The 25,240-nt window shown below is 42.6% G+C and overlaps 1 protein-coding gene across 1 annotated transcript in view; it reads right to left on the reverse strand.

Annotated features, from left to right (window-relative positions):
* Positions 1 to 1,655: 1,655 nt before the first annotated feature.
* Positions 1,656 to 25,240, reverse strand: part of LOC310770798 (eosinophil peroxidase-like) — a gene marked incomplete at both ends in the record, with an annotated part of 34,715 nt that continues 11,130 nt past the window's right edge. The window contains 14 exons of the mRNA XM_083663511.1: positions 1,656 to 1,923; positions 4,628 to 4,652; positions 4,776 to 5,008; positions 5,919 to 6,156; positions 6,277 to 6,447; positions 7,220 to 7,484; positions 7,606 to 7,766; positions 8,516 to 8,879; positions 9,217 to 9,429; positions 9,511 to 9,640; positions 13,270 to 13,402; positions 13,957 to 14,132; positions 14,436 to 14,523; positions 14,968 to 15,033. Of these exons, the coding sequence (XP_083519637.1) occupies positions 1,656 to 1,923; positions 4,628 to 4,652; positions 4,776 to 5,008; positions 5,919 to 6,156; positions 6,277 to 6,447; positions 7,220 to 7,484; positions 7,606 to 7,766; positions 8,516 to 8,879; positions 9,217 to 9,429; positions 9,511 to 9,640; positions 13,270 to 13,402; positions 13,957 to 14,132; positions 14,436 to 14,523; positions 14,968 to 15,033 (2,531 nt within the window). The remainder of the gene's footprint in view (positions 1,924 to 4,627; positions 4,653 to 4,775; positions 5,009 to 5,918; positions 6,157 to 6,276; positions 6,448 to 7,219; positions 7,485 to 7,605; positions 7,767 to 8,515; positions 8,880 to 9,216; positions 9,430 to 9,510; positions 9,641 to 13,269; positions 13,403 to 13,956; positions 14,133 to 14,435; positions 14,524 to 14,967; positions 15,034 to 25,240) is intronic.

Consider the following 25,240-nt stretch of genomic DNA (forward strand, 5'->3'; position numbering starts at 1 on the left):
TGTCGGAAGCTGTATGCTCAAGCAAACACTATTGCCCGAAAGTTCTGTCATTGTTCCACTAAAGTGAAAGTGTCCTTGTTCAAGGCATATTGCACACCGCTTTATACTGCACACCTGTGGTCATGTTATAAAAAGTCTAGCATGCACAGATTGCAAGTTGCATATAATGATGCCATGAGAATACTCCTTAAACAACCCAGAGGGGGCAGTGCTAGCCAGATGTTTGTCACTGTTGGAGTGAGGACTTTTAAAGCACTCCTAAGAAATCTAATGTTTAAGTTTATGAAAAGGCTGGATGTGTCAACAAACGGTATCATTGTAGCTCTTTCAAGCCCCTCAGTGAGCTGTTCACGTTATACATCAAGTTTAAGGGTCCACTGGCTAAAATGCCTGTATGTTCTGCCTGTGCGTTAGGTTATGTATCTTTTTGTACATTCTTTTATGATTTTTATTGCCTGTTGTATCTCTTGTATGTTAACCCCGTGTATGTATCCCTATGGACCTGAGTCTGCTAATAAAGTTGAATTGAATTGAATTGAATTGAAACCACCAGGTACTTTGTTGCCAAATGCAGCTTCAAGCTTGAGAAAATAATTTCCTCCTCCGCAGCAGATGATGATCTAACATGTGACATGCAGTCGTTTTGTATATATTTAAAATGATTTCCCAATTTTTGCACTTACCTTCAATGTTTTCATGGATGGCATTTAGGGCTACACAGAAGATACTACGTATCTTTGCTCTCAAGTACTTTGATGCTGTCTTGAAACACTTGTTTTGGCGTTTCTTGGTCTGCATATAAAGCAACATTTTACACTATATGTTCATGTTTGAACATAGTGTAAAACATTCCTTCTACTGTTTTGTTGGCAAAACAAAACTCTCTTTTTCTATTTCAGGGTGGACATGATGTCACAATTCACAATTCCTCATGAATAAAAGAAATACAACGAAAAACTTTGCTTCTTAGTTTATTTATTAATTAGGCTATACAGAGTGCAAAATAAAACAGATTTAGAAAGTTACAGTTAAATAAGCCACGCAGACAAAGCACAAGGCACAAAATATTCAAGGCATGCCTAAAAATGTCATCAATTAGATAACAATTAAGCCTGATAAACAATTTCATATAATACTGGTAAATGCCGTCATCAAATTAGGCCATTACTTTTACTTGATGAAATTTTGGTTCATTAGACTGCATGATGTAACAGCATCCAATAATTAATATTACATGTTTGCTATGGTGACATTTCATGATTATGTTCATATTCCAGGAAAATGTATAGGCTAAAACGTATAGGCTAAAACATATAAAACATGTGTAACGTACAGTTTTGTGGTAGATTTGCCCTAGCCAGGTCTACTGATGGACAAAAATGATAGCAAATGAATAAAAATTAATATCTCATATGACCAGATTCACAGAAAATTAACTAGTTTATAGATCCTAAAGCAGACAGACCACTACTGTGTTGTTGGAGGGAGGCGAGGCGGTCCGGAGAGGTAGAGTTTGTGCACACAGACAGTTGCCAGATATCGCGAGAAAAACCAGGTCTGAAGAAGACCCGGTTGCTTGTTTCTCTCGCGAGATCTGGCAACATTGCACACAGAGTCACACAGAGAAGAGTGTCTAGAGAAGAAGCTGTTGGTGCTCAGGCCTTGGTCTCCAGCCACACCCTGACCCCCTGCTCTAGCTGCAGCACTGTGTCTCCCGTTGACCTTCGGCGACCGCCCTGGAAACCCTGGTAGCCGTGCGGCACCAGCTGTTGTGTTGTAGTGGGGGTTCTGTCCGTTGTAGATGATCTGAGGTAAATGTGTGGTTTTATCTGAAGAGGGAATGTAGTCGCCCAGTGGGACAGAAAAGGCGGAGTGCAGCTGTGGCGCTGGCGGCTGCTGGACCATAGCTCATACCTAGGGCACCTGCGGAGAAGCACACAGGCAACGTCACATTCACACTCGAGGATGGATTTGAGTTTTATTGTATATATATATTTTTTACAATTGCGTCACTTCACATGTCCCCCAATATCAGCAGAAACCTAACCATGCTGCTTTGGATAGTTTTTTGTCTATTAAACCTTTCATTAAAGGCGCAGTGTCTCGTTTCTATGGCAGCTTTCAGAATGTAAATAGCCCATCATCAAACTGGTTTAAGGAGGGCTGGCAGAGAGAATTGGGCACTGAAATGACGGATGAGATGTGGGAAGCCTGTATTGACAATATTCTATATATATATATATTTATATTCTATAAATGTTAGGCACGCTTTGATACAATTCAAAGTAGTGCACAGATTGCACTTTTCTCCCTCTAGGCTGCATAGGATTTTCAAAGATTCCTCAGCCCTCTGTGTGAAATGCTTGAAAGATGAGGGAACTCTATCTCATTTATTTATACAATGCCATAAGTTGCAAACTTTTTGGGGTAATTTATTTGATTTTCTTTCTAAAGCTTTTGATAAGGAGTTTCCCCCTGATCCTCTAACTGCACTGTTTGGTGTAGTTGAGCCGGGCAGGGTGAGAGATAGATATGAGGCCCAGGCCATCTCTCTATCCACTCTGCTAGCCAGAAAACTGCTGCTACAGTCCTGGAAATCTGAGAATTGTCCGACATTTCATATGTGGCTTAAGGAAGTAGGAAATGTGTTGCATCTAGAGAAAATCCCGATTTACTATCTCAAAACGAGAAGGGGTATTTCCAAAAATTTGGCAACCCATTGTCAACCTGCTGGGAAAATACAATGATCTCATCCCCATATAACTTACATCCGATATCCTGTACGGCTGTATGTAACCTTTCTTGTGTATCACGATTTTGTTTTTATTTTATTTGTATTGCATTGTGTGTTCTGTATTGTATTTTTTTGTGATGTCTTTATTTTCTTATAAAAACTAATAAACAAAGTTATAAAAAAAAGAAAAAAAGATTAGAAATAACACATTTTTAACCGTGATTGTTACATTTTGTTTGTTTTGTTTACAAAATTCTCAGCATGTACGCACAAAAGTTTGTATGCTTCAACCACCTCCGGGGATAGTGGGGGTCGCGAGCCTCTGGCACCGTTATTTTGGCGGTCAGCGGCTGAAAAGTTTGGAAACCCTTGGATTTGAATATTTTCTTTTTTCTTCGGGTGCTTTATATGTTGCGTCTGGTCTATTTTTGCGCAATCTTTTTTTTTATCCGCTTATTTCCTCTCGTTTGTTATTGATTTTACTATGTGCAAATAAATAAACTAAAATTAAACCAAAACCAAAAGTAAAAAATGTCTATAAAAATGTATCAAAAAAGAAAGACAGATGACAAAAGACTGATAGAAATAAGATGCTATTGTTATGTAAGCTGATGTCATCCAGGCTTTATCTTATCTTATCTTTATTGTTTATTTGAGCAGGGACAGTACACAATAAACATATTGCACCAGAGATAGCTACGAGCTAATTTGCATCTGTAGTCCCTGGGCGCACAGAGTCCTGTGCGCACATAGTACATATCAAATACTTTATTACTGTAATTCCCTGTCCCAATGAGAAAGTCATAGCAGCCTACTGAGCCACATTCTACAGTTTCTCAGATGAAAACTAAAATATTCATCTCTGGACCACATTGCTCTATGTGGGCAATGTGTGTTAGTTTGAGAATTGACTTCACTGCTTGGTCTGGATCCGAGCTATACCGTACTGTAGGCAGGCTTTTATAGTCTGCTTTTAATAATTTTCAACTGTTTTCTCCTTAAGACTTATGTTTCATTAACATCTTTGTTGTTGTTAGAGTTTCAAGTTTACTTTATTAGCACATGGCCAGGCTGGTAGATTAGTTTTCAGTACAGGTAGTGGTTAGGGGTGCATCGATCACGTTTTTTGCAACCGATCACCGATTGCCGATCGCCTATGGGAAATATCTGCCCAACCGATCATCGACCGATCACCGATTACCGATCACCGATATATAAACTCCTCAAAAAAAGTTTGGAAACGTTATTTTGGTCGATTATTTCTCCCCTTTAATAATACCAATTGGCATTGTATTTTATATCGTTGGAAAGCCTGATTAGTGATAGGGCTTTTTTTTATTTAAAAAAAAAAAAAGGAAAAAAAAAAAATATATATAAAAAAATATCAGCAATCAGCCGAAATATCGGCAATCAGCCGATCGCATATTTGAGGTCAAAATCGGCCGATACAGATTGCTTGCCGATCGATCGGTGCACCCCTAGTAGTGGTAGTAGCAATACACCGCATACTACACCATACACCATACAACATCAGTGCAGCCATAGCCTTTAAAGTGCCATAAGAAAAACAAACATGTCAACCATTAGAGTTGTATGGCTTTTAGGGGAAACGCTGCAGCTAACACGCATTCTGTCCTGCCTTCTACGTGACCTGTAGCTTCTGCCAGTTGTTGTTGTTGTTCAATATCATCATTCATTCATGTTCAATCTCTGTGACTTCATATTCTTTGTATTATTTGGAAGTTTGGAGCCATTTAAGAGAATCAGTATATATACAGTGCACATACATCTTTTAAATAGATCAATAAATACTACCATCAATAAAAAACATAACATGTATTGACTACCTCGTTCGATGAGGAGTGCTGCGTGTCCACTGCCCGCCGTACCTACGTAGCAACCTGCTGGCAGCCGACCCCTGCAAGACCACACACCACATGAAGTCTGATTTTCATACAAGTGATCCATAAAGAAATCAAGTGACAAATTCTGTGAAACATTGACAATGTCGAATCAATGGGTGAATGCAGTGCCGTTTCACCTTGAGGGTCCTCTGTGCAGCGGCTGGGTGTCTCTCTCCAGGCCGTCAGGTCGACGGAGCGGAGTTCTCGAGAAGAGCAGAGGATGCGCCTGTTTGACCGTGATTGGATACTGAAGGCGTCTTGGGGGACGGAGTTGATGCCAGTGTTGTCACAGATGATCCTGGACAGGGTGACGTTCTCCAGAGCCAGCCTCTGCTGGGGGGTGAAGATGCCTGGGTTCTGCCACCACATCCTGCAAAGTGCAAAGAAGAGTAGAGTGGAAAGAGATGAGTGCCAACAGAGATTGCATGAATGAATTACTTAAATGTAATTTAGTAGTATATTGTCACAATTAGAAATTGAATGCGACTTTTACTAAACTAGGAATCTCGCACGCTATGCGCCATATGATGATGATGCGCCACTTGTCCTCTTCTCCACTGATGACGAGTGACATCACTGACATCACTGATGACATCACAATTGCTCAAGTGACATCACTGATGATGCCATCAGGATTGCTCAAGTGACATCACTGATGACATCATCACTGATGACATCACAATCGTGACTGAACCACACCGTCACACTGAGCCCACAGACACCACCCACTTAGCCCATTTTAACTAAGAGAAGATTTAAACTTTCTAAACTGAATTGAAATTGATTTCAAATTCAGATTTCTCAATTCAGTTTCACTTTTCTCAGTTCAGATTCTGCTTCCGAAGACAAACGGCCAACAGTACACACTGTTCACTTAGCCAACCACAGGCCATGTAGCACTGTGGCTTACTCGTCTCCTCAGCCAATGAGTGAATCTTATATTCTCCTCACTTTGTTAGGAAAAATGCTACACATTGTTTCCTAGGTACTACTGGGCTGCAGAGAAGAGTGAGTCACAAAAAATAATATTATCTTGAGTAGGACTGACAAAATGCATTATGCCTGCATGTATGCATTATATTTCCCTCTCAGATATGAGACTTGAGACTTGACTCTACCTCAAAGACTTGAGACTTGGACTTGCAAAAAATGGACTTGTGAGCATCTCTGACACACACACACACACCTGCGCACGCACGCACGCACGCACGCACGCACGCACGCACACACACACACACACACACACACACACACACACACACACACACAGGTGTAATCACCTGTCACCCTCGCGGATCTTCTGGAACTGGCTTCCGATAAGGCAGGCGAACAGCGGCCCGACGCGGCCGTCGGTGACGAACGGCTCGGCTACGCCTCCCATCCAGGGGTCGATGTTGGCAGGCGTGCCGTAGAGCTGAATCAGCTTACGGGCCAGCTCCGCGTTGTTCAGGACCAGGGCCAGCTCCCTCTCATTCCTAGGCTCAGACAGCTTGCAGAACTTGCGCCATGCGTTGTAGCCTAGTGGAGTAAACAACCAACATTACATACGTAGATATACAAGGAAGGAAAGAGATGGCAGGATGAACAGATGTTCATGCACCGTTCAAAGTGTGAGTGAGGCGTGTAAGCAGGCAGTACCAGGCAGTCCGTGCTCGCGTCCCCTCTGCATGTTGAGAGAGCCCAGGTCCAAAGCCAGCTCCCGGACGAATTGGAAGAGCCGGTCCCTCAGAGCTTCCACCATCATGGAATCCTGAATGTTCTTTTTAGCTGGACGACTAATCATACCACGGATCAGAGGGTCAATGCCACCTACACACGGAGAGACAGAAGAGCATCTTATTGTGGCAATACTGTATCTTCTTGATCTGTGCAATATTTACCACTACGGTCTTTTAGTGGGAGAAATATGCAATATCTTGTTGTAGGGGATCTGTGCAAGGTTTAAAGCAACAACGAGCAAAATTTTCGATTGTTACTAAACAGTCTATAAATTTAATATCGATGCCTAACATCTTACCTCTAATAGTAGATGAGACCAACGCCGAGTGAAACGGCGAGTGCTTTCTTGATGATTATAGTCTGTGTGCGGGCCAGGCAGACCGTTTCGCTCTGCCGAGCAACAGTTTACAGCTGCCGTAAACCGTTTCGCTCTGCCTAGCAACAGTTTACAGCTGCCGTAAACCGTTTCGCTCTGCCTAGCAACAGTTTACAGCTGCCGTAAACCGTTTCGCTCTGCCTAGCAACAGACCGAAAACAAGAAGGACGGCTTTCCTCGCTACTTCACAGGGCTTTCTACTCTCGCGAACATCTCTCGTTATATTCTAACAGTTTGTTTGAAAGTAATTTTGTAATTCTGTGGTTAAGGCCGAAGTGGCTGCCGTAAACCATTTCATTTCACTTCCTGATCTGCCGGGCCCGCACACAGACTATAATCCTCAAGACAGCACTCGCCGATCCATTTGTGCAATACTTTGGTGTATTAGGCAATATTCTTGGTGTGTATTTCTTGGTGGTGTGTTACTGAACTGTACTTTTATACTGAGTACCAGAAACAAACTGCAGTTATCACTTTACCACGTACCCTCAAAGACAATCCTCCAGGGGGTGACGAAGGCCTTGAATAAGGGGACATTGGGGAAGCGTCTACTCTCTGTGTAGTTTGCATCCAGACGGGGGAGGATAGGCTGGATGGCCAAGTGGGCAAAGCGGTACGCTGCTGTCGCAAACACGTTGGCAATGCTGGGGTCAACGTTGGGATTATATCCCGGGTACCGGCTCGGCGTGAGCTTTGCGCGGAACACTTCGTCGCCCACAATATGCGGCAGATAGTCGTGGAACACAATCACCTAGGGGAGACGAGATGTTTGGGGTGTAAGTCATTAAGGTGTAGTAGTACAGCATCAGACACACACACACATTGGAGATTTGAGACGTAAATATGAGTGTTGATAGTGCTGGTTTTGTTACCTGCGCGTAAGCACCCATGATCTTGCGCGCCTCCTGGTAGAGCGTCTCACTGTCCCACTGCGGGTTGATTCTCCGCAGTCCACGGGCCAAGCGGTTGTGCTCGCGCATAAACAGCGTGTGCAAAGAGGTCAGGGCGATGTTCTCATTCACGCGGACATCACCTGAATGACGCAAAACACACATGAAACAACTGTGTACAACCCATTTACATCCCGTCAACAAGTGTACAGGTACAGAGTTTATTTGTGGTGTTCATTCCTTCCTTTTTAAACTCAGGCACAAGCAAGAAATGAGTAAAGATCAACAATATAAGTCATTAATAAATTATAACGAATTATACCTTAATTATAACCTTAATCATACCTAGTAGGCAAGGTGTCTATGTGCGGAAGTCAACTGATTAAACTTTGGAAATGAATTATAATAATATAATAATAATAATAATAATAATAATAATAATAATAATAATAATAATAAACTTTACTTATATAGTACTTTTCAAAACAAATGTTACAAAGTGCTTAACAGGCAATAAAAATACATAGGAGTACAGTAACGCAGGTGAAGGGATAGCAATGGTGGGCCGTTCAAAACAGTTAAAACAATAAAAGCAGACCCAATTAAAGCAAGTATACACACAATTAAAAGACTGAACCATAAAACAATAAAACAATAAAACAATAAAAAAATAAAACTTGGGGGTAGGACTATATGCCGGTAAGTACATTGTACTTCAGCCTACTCCTTTTCGGACTTTTGCCGCTGGCATTGTATTATGATTAACTATTCTGTTTTCTTCCTTTGGTATTTCGTTCTATTGTATATACATTATTTTATTTATTATTATTTGTCCGAAATAAAGCTTTCATTCATTCCTTCATTCATTCATTCAAGCAGAGCTCACACCAACCTGCAACGAAACAGGGCACCTCTGCCGCATTCGAGTCGTTGGTGGTTCTGCGGCGTGTGGCGCACATTTCCGGGTTGACATCGATGAAGGGCAGCAGCTCTCGCCCAGAGTCTCGGAACCTGTCGTTGACGCGCAGCAAGCCCTCGTCGCTGGTGAGATCGCGAAGGAAAACCGCTACCTTCTCGTCGGAGCCGTACACCTGTCCAAGATCCAGGAAGGCGGTCAGAGTGTTGAGCTGCTCCCTCTTGTTGGCCTCTCCGCCAAAGTTGAAGGCCGAGACTCCTGTTCCACAAACAGGTGCTGATCTGAACGTGGGGATGCAGCTGTCCGGCCCAGAACGCCTGGTGGGGTCATCTCCAGGAATCTGTTTGTATAAAAAAACAAAAAAACAAAAACAGGTTAGACAGAGGAGGTCATATCTTATGCCCAGTGCAAGTACAAGGGCAAGGGCAAGTATGATCTTTGCTAGTTTCTAGCACTCAACATCTCAATTCTTCTCTTTTAATTACCACTGGGTTGCTGAAACACGTCCTTTGCTGTACTGACCCAGTGGTAAAAGAAAAAGGGGGACATTTTGAGTGCTTGAAACTAGCAGAGATAACCTGGGCGTAGGATATGGCCCAGGATCTTCTACTGAAAACACAGTAGTGGGGGAACGTCATGGAAAGTGCCTGAGCTTGGCTGTGAGCCGTATCACCCACCTCAATGGGGAAGCAAGGCTCCGTGCGCTCGCAGCTCTCCTCACAGTCAATGCCGCTTGAGAAGGAGCGGATGCTGGGTGAGAAGGGCGTGAAGGTGAGATCGTGGTCGTTCCACTGGCCGAACAGGGTCAACATGTGCGTGTACAGCCTGTCGTTTTCCACGCTCGTGTCCCCTCCTCGTATCCTGAGGATGTTGTTGGAGACCTGTCTGACCTAGAGGAGAATCGGTTGGTTATATTCTCAATAGTCAAAATGTATTTGACTCAAGGCGATAGTCGGGTATTTCAGGCGTACCAGGGGCAGCATGAAGTTGTTGAAGCTGCGTGTCTTGTCAAACCCCTGTGGTTCCCCGACTCCATCAGCATACTGGGCAGGCAGCCAGCGGGCCAGAGCGGTGTTGGAGGCTCCGAGACGAGGTCTCTCTCTAAACGCAGACGAGAGATCGACATTTTTCACTTGAGGAAGCCGAGGGAAATGTTCACATGTGGCCCAAGATGTTTAGACATACTGTATTGCACACATATTTCCTCTGATTGTAAGCACCACTCAGCCTCCCTGACTCTCAGTCAGGAACAGTGTTAGGGGCAGCGCGTTACATTTCATACGTTACTCAGTCAGATTACATTTCTGTGGTAACGGGTAACTTGATGCGTTTATTTTTCATTTGATGCAATCAGCTATGAGTTACCTTCTAAAACTTGCATTTCATTACTTTTTCTTTAAAATGGTTACATTTTCAGGCCAAATTAAAATGATTTTTTTTGCACTATTATTAACTCTAAGCTGTGCATTGGAGAATTGAAAGAACTTCCCAATAGAGAGGCAAAGTGACCGCCTACTTCCTGCTTCAGCACTGTACCAGAGATTTTCATCCGCCATTTATTTTCCCATAGACATTTCGTAAAATGCTTATAAAAAGAGTTTTACTGGTTCAAACCAAACGTTCAGCTAACGCTATAATCGGGAGAGACCATAGAACATTTCACTTGGACCAAAACTTAAAAAAACATCGAAAAAATATTTTCTTCGAACCCGCATTTCTTTTTACGTTTTTGTCTGAGTGAAATATTATGCGATCTCTCCTGTTTCTAAATATATCTGAACCGTTTGGTTTGAACCAGTAAAACTATTTTTATAAGCATTTTACGAAATGTCTATGGGAAAATAAATGGCGGATGAAAATCTCTGGTACAGTGCTGAAGCAGGAAGTGGCGTTCCACTTTGGCTCTCTATCTGTGGTGAGCGCTATCTGCTGTTTACTTTGAGACTAGGCAAGATCAAGGCTCCGCCTCCCTCGCTTATCGTCTATCAGTGGGGCCCAGAAAGCTCCTTTGCCTTTCATAGGCTTTTCTTTAGATAACAATTGATTGTGTACTCAGTTCTGCACAATAAGAGTGAGGTCATCAGCAGAAGGTATTTTAAAGTCACGTTTTCAAGTGAGTAACTTGAAAGTAATCCAGTGGTTAGTTTTCATAAAAACCAACATAGTAAAGTAACTAGTTGCTATTTCAGAGAAGTAAAGTAACTAATTTGTTTCAAAAGTAACTTTCCCCAAAGATGGTCTTGAAATAAACAGATTCTAGCCAAGTTTCCATAGAGAGGCAAAGTGGAACGTCACTTCCTGCTTCAGCACTGTACCAGAGATTTTCATCCGCCATTTATTTTCCCTTAGACATTTCGTAAAATGCTTATAAAATAGTTGTACGTCGTCGAACCAAACCGTTCAGCTAACGCTATAATCGGGAGAGACCATAGAACATTTCACTCGGACCAAAAAAAAAAAACATCGAAAAAATATTTTCTTTAAACCTGCATTTTCTTTACGTTTTGGTCCCAGTGAAATGTTATGCGATCTCTCCTGTTTCTAAATATATCTGTACCGTTTGGTTTGAACAAGTAAAACTATTTTTATACGCATTTTACGAAATGTGGATGGGAAAATAAATGGCGGGTGAAAATCTCTGGTACAGTGCTGAAGCAGGAAGTAGGCGGTCACTTTGCCTCTCTATTAATCCAACATGAATTATAATAACAACACTGCATGGATGTTTAAAAATGTGATTTTTTAAAATGTGTGCTTGCTTTTTTAAGTGAGCAAAAGACACACGTATATTAAGTATATATAGGTATATAATAATATTAAGTAAATTAAAATGCAATATACCTCCCAAAGAAAGCTAAAGAAGTGCTTCGTCAAAAGGGAGTGTTTTGAGGAAAAAAGAGCACTTTAGATTTCCTACTTTATAGACCCTTTTCACAGCAACCATTTTGAGGTAGTAAAGCAGGAAGTAAAGCCAAAGTACGTAACCGATACCATTAATGATGTGGGCGGCTTTAGCTCAGGAGGTACAGTGGGTCGGCCAATGACGCAAGGGTTGGTGGTTCGATCCCCGCTCCCTCCCAGCTGCTGTCGTTGTGTCCTTCGGCAAGACACTTATCTGCATCTGAGTCAGTGGAGGATCTGACAGAGGCTCTCAACAAAGAGATTCTGTTGGTCTTAAAATGGATAACTGATAATAGAATGGTGTTGAATAGTTCAAAGACAAAATGCATAGTGTTTGGTTCGCAGAGTGTGCTGCAATCTAATCCAAAGTTAAATCTAATACTGAATGGAACAGAAATTGAACAGGTCAGTGAAACCAAGCTACTGGGTGTAACATTGGACAATCATCTTTCATGGTCATTACATATTGATCACATAACTAAGAAAATGGGGAAGGGGTTAGCATTAATCAGAAGATCTGCTGAGTATTTAACATCTGATTCAGTGGTCCAGGTTATACAAGCACTGGTCTTGTGTCATCTTGACTACTGTCCTGCTGTGTGGTCCAGTGCATCAAAACAGGAACTAAGGAAACTACAAATTGGTCAAAACAAAGCAGCTCGTATTGCACTTAAATGTAATTACAGGTCAAGTGCAGTGCTAATGCATAAAAAACTAGCATGGCTGATGGTGGAACAAAGACTGCTTGTGAGTCTAATTTTGTTTTTTAGAAAGATCTGTGGTAGCAAGGAACCAGAATGTTTATATAATATACATGTGACAGACATACCCGCGCTACCAGACAGGTGGTGAGGGAGCATTTTACTTTACCTAGGCCAAGAACAAATGCAATGAAAAAATCTGTCATGTACCGAGCCATGTCTGAATGGAATGCTCTACCTCCTACAATTATAAATATAGAAAGTAGATATAGACTTAAAAAGAGGCTAAAAGTACATTTTATAATTTCATAACTAGTTAATTATACGCAATGAATGGAACTGGTATTAGAAATAGTGATTATACACCTAGATATCGTATAGAGGTGATAGTAATTAATGTAGTAATATAGTTAGGCGTTATATAACATAAGGATAGTAATGTATTAGGCTATAGGTAGATGTATTATATTATAGTATTATATGCCTGTATATACTGTATAGTATTTTAGGAAGATTGTGATGGAGGTTACATGGTTATTTGGATGGACATATGCTGTATTTAGAACCAGGTTGAGTGAGTTTTTGTTTGTTTTCTCTTGTTTGTCTTAAATTTATGATTTTAAAATGTGTTTTGTCTTTTACTTTGCATATTTGTAATGTATCTGTATTGTTTGTTTTGACTGTGGACCCCAGGAAGAGTAGCTGTTGCCTTGTGTTATGGCTAATGGGGATCCTAATAAACTAAACTAAACTAAACTTAACCCTCCTTGCTCCCGATGGTGTGTAGGCACCCTGCGTGGTAGCCTGCTGCCATTGGTGTATGAATGGGTGAATGTAGACTATCTACTGATTGTAAAGCGCTTTAAGCGCTATATAAATGCAGGCCATTTACCATAATGATGGTCCCATTCCATGTAGGTGTTCCATTGCCAGGGCCCTCGTTATTATGTTATTGGTCACACCTGTGTTACTTCCTGCTTTACCACCTCAAAACGGTTGCTGTGGAAAGGGTCTATAAAATTAATTCAAAGTTTTACTCATTCCTCTATAGTCAAAATGTAAGCCTATAATGTAAGCCTGTCTCATGTTGCTATACTTGTTACATTGTTGCTACATTGTTGCTCTTACAGGTTGTTGCAGACGCTGTTGGCTGTGCGGTATTTGTCCAGGTTTTGGATCGTGCGGCAGGATGGTTCCCTGGTCCGACCGGAACATCCGCTGATCTCGGCGAGGCTCCTCAGCTGCTCCTCTGTGAGTAAATCTGAGGGACGTGACACAGATCTTTTGTAGTTGGCCCACACATGATGAAACTGACACCGTAACAGACTTTTTGCCCTCAATGAGAACAAGGGAAACCCCCCCCCAAAAAACAATGCACGCGCGCACGTGTGAGTGTGTGTGTGTGCGTGCGTGTGTGTGCGCGCACATGCGAGCACGCTTCTAAGTGTGTCTCCATTATGCTCTCTAGTCTGGTGCATTTTTGTATTTGTGGGCTGGCTGTAGCTCAGGAGGTAAAGCGGGTCCACTGATCGTGCCGGATAAAATAGGTTCGGTGGTTCGATCCCCATCTCCTCCAGTCTGCATGTCAAAGTGTCCTTCGGCAAGATACTGAAGCCCAAATTGCTCCCGATGGTGTGCCAGCACCCTGTGTGGTAGCTTGCCGCCATGTCTGTGTGAATGGGTAAATGTACCTACTGATTGTAAAGCGCTTTGGATAAAAGCGCTCTATAAATGGAGACCATTTACCATATTTGATATCTGTATACTTTTGTATCATCCCCCTGGGGAAATGCTTGTATTAGATTCAGTCCTGACCTGTGGCATTGAGGGAGCGCTTGTGCACGTGGTGGACCCTGTCGTGCAGCAGACGGAGGGTCTGGACCATGTAGTCTGCAGACCTGACCGCGGAGCGCGTGTCTCCTCGTGGCTGCTTCATCAGACGCAGGATGTCATGAGGCTTCACCACCTCCGTGCGGACCCTGCTGAGACTCCTGACACAGCAACAGGCACATATGTAGACATGGTTAGGGTCCCAGAAAGAGCATTCACAAATCAATTAGCGATGAATCGGTGAAAATTACATACAAGTCCTTTCAATCACTTCTAGTACGTATTCTTAAAATGACTAAAGCTATTGAATTATACTGAATCGTTTGAATGCACATTGCAGAGTAGCTACTACGTGAAATAGCTTTTCAGTGTACGCTTTCAGAATTCATTCCGACGACAATCCAGGAGTTCACTCTGTAGTTCATTCACTCTGTAGGATGAAGAAAAGTCAAAGGTGGACTCACACTTCTCTGGAGTACTTGTATGCATCGTCGACAATTTTCTTTGCTTCCTCAAAACAACTTCCGAGAAAAGGACCGCCAAGATATTCCCCTGCGAATGAAAAGAAACAGAGATATGAAGTTGATCATCATGACAAAAGGATATGAAACAAGTTGCTATGTCGTGGTTAAGTTCGAAACCAGAGTAGGTTGATACCGTATGCAGTGATAGAACTTTACAAATCAGAATCAGAATCAGCTTTATTGGCCAAGTATGTAGCTACACATACAAGGACAGGTAAAAAAACAAGCAGGGCAAAAGCCCGGGTACATTAATTAGACATTAGCAAAATTCACAGTAAATACAATAATTGTGGTGTAAAGTGTCTGTTTTAATAAATAAACAAACAAACAAACAAATAAATACATAAATAAATAAATACATAAATAAATAAACAAACAAACAAACAAACAAACAAACGCGTATGAAAGAAAATTAAGGCATGATTGGGAATAACAATTTTAAAGAAACCTGTCTATTGCATATAGGATGTACCTGTTGGGTTGGAGTGACTGCAGAGGCAGAGGCCCAGAGCGAGGACACAGACCAGCAGCTTCATCTCTGAAACATATCACGAAAGATTATTCAGCATCAAAAGTCAATTCACTGCATTTGTTCTCAAGGAGGGATATAATAACAATTTATCCAAGTACTAATACCAGAATAAAAATAAAAAGAATAAAAATAAAAAGAAGAGAGAGAGAGAAATATCAAAATATTCTTACGGTCGATCTTATCAGTTATCCATATTGGCATACTCACACTGGTGGTAATGATAGCAACATAGTAGCAGCATTAGTATATTAGTATTATTTGAATGAAACATTTTCTTCAACTTTGGCAGCGATATTGATCAAGTTCATTTGTCGACTCAAAAACGAATCTGTAAAACAAATGTCGTCTCCCGTTTTTTGACATTCATCTACCAAGCACATTTTATGTATAATCTGTCTTTTTACATGACATTATATTTGACAGAAAATGATTTTGTTCCCTTTCTTTTCTAACTACTAATTATTGCTGGTGCTTACTGATGTTACCATGCTCTGGTTGATGGCCTACAGCAGGGATACTCAACGGGCCAGTTAATAAACAAACAATATACATTTTTCTGTAGCGGATTGTAGGTTTTTGGGGTGTCCGCCAGAGTTTAGTCTGACAATGTTGTGCACACCGGATAGTTAGTTAGGTTAAAGGACGGCTTTACCGTGGGGAATATGAATATATATTAAATCTCACGCCCCTAAGGTTTTAGAATCAGTTGAAATTTTTGAAATTGGAGCCTCACTGCCTGACCTATCAGGCATCTCTCACATATTTTTCGGGCCGGATGACGCGTTACGCGTCACCCGGCTTCCCTCCCCGCTTGCGGAACTCGAGCGCCTATGAACTACAAGTATTGTGAGCCATGGTCCCGCCTCTAGAGGTCCTCCACGCCCCTTCAGAGCTCTCGACGAAAAGCAAAAGGCAGCCATCTTGTGGAACCGCATAGCCTATGGTAGCTAGGTTAGCTTTCCATAGCTCCTTGCCAAGAGACCATAGACCAGGTTCCAGAGATATTGGGCTCTATTCTCCCACAGGCCATCGGCGCTATTACGGGCCTTAACCGCAAAAAAACGTGCCTTGCGCCTGTTTCGGGAAAATAGCAATAGGCTTTAGGCTGCCAAATGTGCTTTAAGCCGAATGGGCGTGGCGCAGTCCCAGAATGTGCCAAAGTGGGCGTGTCGGCGCTAAATACCGGCGCTGTGATATCTTCCGAGCTGGCCTACATTTAGCGCTTTGCGCTTTTGAAAAGCAGGCCTATTCTGTGCACAGGGACAGGAAAGTGAATGGAGAATAAAATATATAGAAAAAAATAGTTTAGAATACAATAGAATATAAGATTGCAACCCTTCTCAGGCTTTGGGTGAAGCTGTAATGCACAGTTTCATTAATTTAGTTTAGGCTATCATAATAATCCCTATTTATGTGTAATATAGCTCAACGTTTTATTATCCCCCCCCCCCCCCGAAATTAGCTAGGCTACTAATATTACTAATATTCCTAATTAATATGTATTATTATTTCATTCAGATAATTGACATTATAGGCATGTATATCGTTTAATGTGAGAGAAAGGGAGAGAGAAAGAAAGAGAGAAAGAAACTGGAGAAAAGTTTGTGTAGCGCTTCTTCATACCCCACTCTCATTACAGCTATTCATTAAAGAATTGTCTGTTGTATTTATATTTTCTGTTTGCAAAGCAGAGTAGTTAGAATTATTTCCAAATGTTTCCCCCGTCTGTGGCAGCGGAGCTGTCCGAGGTGCCGTGTAGCCTACATTAAGTGCAAGAAAGAATGAGAAAGAGAGGGGGATATTTAATTAGGCTACAATTCTAAATAAAATATGAAAAACAATGACAAAGCAAAAGATTAATTTAATAGGGGCGTCCTCTATACGTTCTCCTCTCCCTGCACGGGGCCGTCTTCTCCTCCTCACAGGACGCCGCATCACGCAGGAGATGCGGGGAGCGGAGCCGCGCTGGTGCGCTGTGATGCGCTGGTGGTCGTGCAAGCGGGTCGTGCAGCAGTGGAGCTGACTGACAAACAGATTGAGTGCTCATACAATTATTTGATTTACAGCAGTGGAAACCACTGAGTCGGAGGGCGACGGCGAGGGCTCTCCTCCCATCCACTCCCCCTCCCCTCCACCGGGACCTGGGGTGTGCGGCGCGCGGCCTGGGTCGCCGACAGGCCGCTCGAGGCCCGGCCGCTCCCCTCCCAGGCACCCCCTGGCTTTTAAAGCCAGTCTGATTGATTACTGAAGATTTTATTGAGAATGAACATATTTGTCAGAGCCTGTGGGCAGGGGGTGGGGGGGGGAAGCATAGGCCAAATAAAATACTATTACTCAATAATAAAATCCAGTAAATTAAATAGAATAAAGTTATCAGATCCAGTAAAAGTGATAGGTGTCATTCAGAGGATGTTGCATCGTGCAGTGGGGGAGAAGAGATAAAACGATATCATTCTGCCCAAACTTTCATCTAATCTCATGACATCCAGCCATAGGCAATATTTTTTTCTATCCGATGCATTTAGAACATTATTTTCACTTTGATCTTGCTATAGTGTAGCGTATTTACATGCTTGCAGTATTTAAACTGCAGTTAGATTGGTTTGAGAAGCATAATAATATGGAATAATAGCCTATATATGGAGATAGACAGACTGGATGAAGGGAGGGGGGGGCGGCGGAGCGCTTGGCTTTGTCTGGTTTTACCGGATTTGTCCAGGAATTGGAGCTTAAAAGGCAAGCGTGTGTCTCTTCCCTGCAATTCTCCAATGAGCGGACAATGCATAATTTTACGCTTAAAAGGCGTGGTTATAATGGTTGAGGCTGAGTTTAGCGCCGATACCAAGATATCAAGTGCGCTGGTCCACGCCCACTGCTTAGCGCTGGGCCTGGCGCTCGGCCTAGAAACTGCGCTGATGCAACGATAGGGGCCATTATCTCTGGAACGGAAGCACGGACAGACACGGGACTGGCGGCATTGGAAAGCTCGTCAAATTTTACATCTAGTAGTAGGTGAGTTGAAGTAACGAAATCAACGCTGAGCAATGTACCCATTTTTACACATTTTTACAGAAAATAGTTACAACATCAGATGCGCGTAACTCCTACGAAAATGCCTTAAAATGCATGAATTTTTTTTTATGAAGACATCTCCCGACATATATACTTCAGTTTAAATTTGGTGCAATTTGGTGCAATTTTATTTTCGATTTATTTCTTATTCTCTTGTTTTATTGTCAAAGCCTTCTTCTTCTTCTTTGAGTTTTATGGCGGTTGGCAAACATATATGTGCATTACCGCCACCTACTGGAGTTTGATATCAGCCAAATGCCTGAGGGGTGGGCATGGAAACGAAGGCCACGCGAGCCCAGTGCATTGTGGGAAATGTAGTATTTCGGGTCCCCGCACCCGCCCCTCCCCTCCACCCCCCCCCCCCCCCCCCCACACACACACAGAGTGGATTTCTGGTGATATCTCTGGCGGGAAACAACCAATTTCAAAAATTTCAACAGATTCGAAAACCTTAGGGGCGTGAGATTTAATATATATTCATATTCCCCACGGTAAAGCCGGCCTTTAAGTACATACATAAGTGCCTGGGTAGCGAGCAGATGGCAGTATTTGACAATTTAGCAGCTAAATCATAGATTATTGAAAGATATTCCATATTCCAGACTGAAATGCTATAACAGAAGTGGAGTATTGGCCAGAATGACATGAACATTTGGACACTTATTCAGCTGGTATCTTGCATGTTGCGTTCAGGTGCACTGTAATTTTTTGTTTTTGTTTTTTGCAATTCCATCGCGTGCCACACAGGGGGCGCCCGCGGGCCACATGCGGCCCGCAGGCCGCAAGTTGAGTATCACTGGTCTCTAGTGTTGCCGCACTTAAACTGATGATCTTGAGAAAGCGGCTGTGCAGCGTGACATCACAACCACCCGGAAATGCGGAACCCCGCGGCAGTTAACGAGTACGAGTTGTGGAAAACAATAAAGAGAGAAGCCAGCACGCCAAATGTCCTTTCATAGGATTTAAGTAGTTCCTCAAACCTGGGCAGCAGAATGAATTGAATTGAATTGAATTGAATTGAATTGAATTGAATTGAATTGAATTGAATTGAATTGAAACGTTCATTGTCTGCTGCCTGCTGCCCAGGTTTGAGGAACTACTTAAATCCTATGAAAGGACATTGGGGGTGCTGGCTTCTCTCTTTACTGAACTCTTTGCTTGTCCTGCACCCAGTGAGTTTTTAATCCATTTTGAGTGTGCTCGCTACCCGTGTTTTTCTATTGTGGAAAACAACAAACATTAATATCTCAAAAAGTATACATCACATCGCTTATATTTTTGACATTCTGAGTGAGAGCAGAAGTAGCTCAAGAGTCTGATGTGTAATATATGTACATGTATGTTATGTTCAAGTTGTGCGAACTGTCGCAGTTTTTAAAATGAAGTGAATTTTAGTAAACAGCACAGCCGGCTAGAGTGAGACACTCAAGGCTGGCTCCATAGGGTCCCAGTATAAAGTTACCCCCAGTAACACTAACCCCTCGTATTCTCTTTGATATTGATGAAATAAAAACGTTGCCTATATCAGAGAATTCTACATTGTATTTCTATGGGAGGGTGAATTCTACATTGTATTTCTATGGGAGGGTGAATTCTACATTGTATTTTTATGGGAGGGTGAATTCTACATTGTATTTCTACGGGAGGGTTTGGCATCATTCTTGTACTTCCTGGTGAAAGGTCATCCCCAGATTACTGTAACTTAGGGAGTTAGCCACCAATCAGTTCTTAGTTTGTCTGCAGAGAGGTTTGGACAACAGGGAAATCCAACATACTGTATTTACCAGCCGCGACAGACAGCCAGTCTGTGTGTCATCATGGCAAAATATGGCCTTATAGTCCGGGAGCCAAAGGCTGTTTTTTTGATGAACCTTGTTTCGTCTGATAAAGTTTTTTTCTCTGCTGATTCTTGTACCTTGGGGGTACCTATTCAAAATAAAGGAGGGTGCCCGGTGAGCACCCTTGAGCATTTTTAGATATTAACCCCTTAAGTGCCAAAATCCCATAAAAATGTATGGGATTTATGAGATTTATGAGATTTCATGCAAAATCAAATGCATCAAATTTGCTTTCTCCAATGTTTATTCATAAAGGAGCAAGGATGTCATGTATAATGTAGGCTATTTGATTCCCACGCCATGTGCCCCCCACCCCCAATAAAAACATGAAATAAGCAGAGGACTTTTAGTCTGATAAATCACTCCCAGGTGTTGAAACGGTGAATGTTTGAGCAAGTGTGTGTGTGTGTGTGTGTGTGTGTGTGTACGTGTTTGTGTGTGTGTACGTGTGTGTGCATGTGCGCATGTTTCACTGCGGCTTTGAGCTGCGACACTTTCTGTCTCCACTCTCAATTCCTTGTACAGCCGGGGGGAGGGGTCTAGGTGCACTGCTCAAATCCTGTGTGCACATCTCGGCAGGGGAGTTTCTAGGGAGTGGCCAGGGGTGGCACTGGCCACCCCTGAAATCTAATTGGCCACCCCGAAATCCTGAGGATCCTGGCATCTGTGGCCAACAATACTGTCTTTCAGAGGCTGTAGTGGGCTTATTTTTAAGCTAGAGTGAAGTTAGGCTAAATTTTGGTGAGGGACAACTTTCTACATCCTTCCTAAATGCCACAATCAGTGCTACCCTTGCTTGAGTCTGTGCCCCACTTGGGCCACCCCAGTCAAAATGGCTGGGACACTGCATCTCGCCTCACACACATCTCGCCTCAAACAGACACACGTCACTTATAGATGCGGCTGTGCCGCTTAAAACGTCTTGGGGGTAGAGATATAACGGTATGAAAATTTCACATCATGATTATCGTGACCAAAATTATCACGATTATTGTATTATCACTGTATTCGTAAAGAAAATGCTGAAATTTTTCAAAAAGTACTGAGAGACTCACTGAAATCATTTTACAACATTTTATATTGAAAACTCAGATCGAAAAAGGATTGATACACTCACTGAAATCATTTCTCAAAGGCTGCACGTTTGCATCTGGGAGACTGTTGCCAACTTTGGTTGATGATGGACAGTATTTACCATGTTTTTCAAAGCACTGTAATCACGGTACCACGGTAATCACGGTACCACGGTTTGAATGATAATGAAAATTTTAAACTGTACCGTTATTGTAAGGAATTTTATCACGGTTATCATTAAACCGGTTATCGTTACATCCCTACTTGGGGGTATGCACACATTGATGAGTTTTGTTGGGGCTATATGTTCACTGATGGCTGATAGTGGGCTCTCTGGAGTTCCGGTAAGAAATTTCCAGAAAGCAGATGACCTGATGAGAGCCTTGGATCAGATTACAAGTCAGACCAGAACAGCCAGACTTTGGGTTTAGGTCTTGGTGAAACCAATGATGCTGATGATGTCATACATCTGGGCTGAACGTGAGGGTGACTGGCTTCTCCATCTGACCACATTCCAGAAGATGCTTACCTACTACTTTGCAGCTGGCCATGTCAACCATGTCAGGTATGGCCATACTATCTTCATTCCATGGAGAAGCTTCCTCCACAAAGCAATTTTCTCCAGGAGCAGCATGTGATGCGACACATTAGTGGAATATGGAATGGCCTGTGGAGCAACCAGTTCATAGAGTCCACTTTCATGAGGTACGGCCACAGTGATGGAGGGATCATTTGATTACCGTGAAGCCATAGGCACTGAAGATTTGGGCCCTGAGCCACCACATATGCTGCAAGATTGTGTCAGACATGAAGGAGATAGAAGAGAATAAGACAGATAGGTTCATCTCTATCACAAGGTGGAGGCTAAAGCCATGGTTAACCACATGCCAAAGTCAAGGACTTTGTCAGAAACTGGAAACCTGCCATCCATTGGATCCCAATGAACATCCAGGGGAAAGCATCATGAACATCAAGATCACCCTACCAACTGTCTATTGTAGACAGTGCCATAAAGATTGAGGAGGCAAGGTTAGAAGATGTTGAGAAGACCTGGCCAGAGGGATCTTACAACACCATCTCAAACAAAGTCTCACCATCTCAAACAAAGTGAAGACAATGACAACAACCAAATCAATCCAAGTTGGCATCTCCACAATTTATGACCTAAATGCCATCGATTCAAGGGTAATCACACTGTTGTCTAGTGACCATGAAGTTGACATGAAGGATGTCCTCGGCCTATGAGCTGGCACCAGTCCCAACTGCCATGTTTACCGAGGACGGAATGTGAATTTGTAAATCCAAGTCTACACTGAAGAAGTCACTCCAAGTCAAAATCTCCAGGAGGAATGCCAGTGTTGCAGATGTCACTGTCATTGATGGATCAGCCCTTCTTTGGACCATCCACTGGCCAGCTGATGGCACCATAGCGGCTTTAGCTCAGGAGGTAGAGCGGGTCGGCCAATGACGCAAGGGTTGGCGGTTCGATCCCCGCTCCCTCCCAGCTGCTGTCGCTGTGTCCTTGGCCAAGACGCTTAACCCTCCTTGCTCCCGATGGTGTGAAGGCACCTTGCGTGGCAGCCTGCTGCCATCGGTGTATGAATGGGTGAATGTAGACTATCTACTGATTGTAAAGTGCTTTGGATAAAAGCGCTATATAAATGCAGGCCATTTACCATTTACCATTTAGAAGGGAGTACTTAACAACAAATAAGAAGTCTATTAGAAGGTGAGCAGGTGCCAGGGTGTGGGTCTTTTTGTTCTGATGTCCAGTGTTCTTTGTCTTTTCAGTTGTGTTATGATTTGTTTATAGACCACTTCACCTGGGATGATGGCTTGGTGGATAACTATGGCACACCTCGTCTTCCACAATTTACTCACAACCACACAAACAACTGTCCAGAAAAAGTCCTGGTGTGGCCCCTGCATTGTTTCATTAAAAACACCATACATCACAGCATTATAATTCACAGTAACATTAAGACCAATACTAACCATTTTCCCCCAAACATATTTAGATCTCTCACATTTTATGAGCAGATATTCTATAGTTTCATCCTCCTTGCAGTCATCCACAGGACACTCTTTGGTTTTAACAAAGCAGCTCCACTTGAGGACTGCTCGGACTGCTAGTCTGCCAACTGAGACCAGCCACATGATGTCTCTTGTTTTCTGAGAGACTCTTACTAAATATATTTTTAATACAGACCTGAGAGCTTGCTACCAGCCCATGCCATATTGGGATGCGACACTGTAGCGTCTTACTATGGAAAAGGCTCTGTCATCAAAGTCCTCAAAACTGTACAAACTATCGGCCATTGACAATGTGGTTGCACTGTTCCAGCAGGTCCTCGACCAAGTCACTGCCTTCATCTCAGCCTGTTCCAAACTTAGCTGCTCTACCGCCATCGAATTAATCATTCATTGAGAATGTTAAGAAGGGCCCACTTTCATGCAATCTTGTGGTGAAATTTCAATGTAAATCTGCCACTAGCATTGAATACTGAGGAATTTGGATGCAAAAAAAGACACATGCAACAGGTCACTGAGCCCAACCACTCTACCGGAAGATTGCAAACTTGTCCCAGACACATTTTGGAGATGAAACCCCTTCTAACTCCAATAAGTGCAACTGTGTGAAGTGCATGGTTTGCCATGCACAATGTTCTGTGCATGTTTCAGAGTAGGATGCTCAAGATCCAAATAGGCTTAACTAATGTGTATCATCTACTCTGAATCTCTACTTGAGATGAGCAAAGGCTCAATGGATGTTCTCATCCAGCACGACCCATATTGTCATAAAAAGTTTGTTTTGCTGGCACGGCCTAAAAGGGTTAATATTATGTAATTTGGAATGAAATACATTGTACATGACCTCCTTTATGAATAGACATTGGAGAAAACAAATGTGATGCATTTGATTTGAGTATTTTGCGTGAAATCTCATAAATCCTTATTTTTCAGCGATTTTGGCACTTAAGGGGTTAATATCTGAAAATGCTCAAGGGTACTCACCGGGCACCCTCCTGTATTTTGAATAGGTACCCCCAAACTACAAGAATCAGCAGAGAAAAAAACTTTATCCGACGAAGCGAGGTTCAACCCCATGGCTCCCGGACTATTATTGGAGACACCTATTGTAGCAGGAACTACCAGAAGCCGTCTGTCTGTCTGTCTGTCTGCCTGCCTGTCTGTCTGTCTGTCTGTCTGTCTGTCTGCCTGCCTGTCTGTCTGTGTGTCTGTGTGTCTGTCTGTCTGTCTGTCTGTCTGTCTGTCTGTCTGTCTGTCTGTCTGTCTGTCTGTCTGTCTGTCTAACTTTACATACTTCCGCGTTAAACCTCTCGCCGAATGGCTGGCCAGCCGCGGCGCAGCCTGCGTGCAGCTCCTCGAACATGTGACTCGACTCGACGCAGCTGACGCGAACAGCGCGTGTATAATATCATGTTAGATGGGGAAGAAAACAGGAGAGAGTGAAAGCTATGACCAAGTATATGCACTACATTCTCTCCTTGGACAAACTTCTAGTCGTTGAAATCCTAGTGAAATCACACAATTGACTCATTTTGCTGGAGACTCCCCCTGCGACCCCTCGTCAAGCTGACGTTCGAGTATATAGGACCAGCCGCCGTCGGCAAGGCTCCAAGTCGAGGCTGACGCACAAGTATGTTTTCCGCTTTATGGTGGTTCAATGCTCTCTCAGATATTTCATACTATTGTTTCTTTTATTTTTATTTTTATATTTCCAGGAGTAATATCATATCCACTGTACCTAATACAAGGAGCAGCTGTATAAGAAAAGTGCATTGGCCCTATAGTCAATGGGCTTGCCTTACATTGGCCAAGTGGCTATGACTGCTGTGTATATAAATAGCATGTATGTTTGTGAGCATACTGTCTGTTTGTGATGTTTGACATAAAGAGGCTACTTAAAGCTGCAGTAAGCACTATTATGTCATTATCATTTTGGTTGTCAAAAACACACACAATCAGGGTTAGCTAGACCGTAACTAGCCAATCATAGCATAGGCTAGTGCTACAAACAAGACTCATTCAGGTTCTACTCTCTGCTATGTTGCTATGGTTAACTAACTTCACCAAAAAACAATGTTGATTTATTTTGCACATGACCTCACACATCCAAAAACTGTAAACAGTTTTGCAGGCATTCAGTTTGACAGTTATTGAGATTTGATTTGAGTTGTGAACCAGTGATGTCATTTGTGCATGAA

The sequence above is a fragment of the Poromitra crassiceps genome (genome assembly GCF_964638095.1).
Source record: "Poromitra crassiceps genome assembly, contig: HAP1_SCAFFOLD_230, whole genome shotgun sequence".
Lineage (NCBI taxonomy): Eukaryota > Metazoa > Chordata > Actinopteri > Beryciformes > Melamphaidae > Poromitra > Poromitra crassiceps.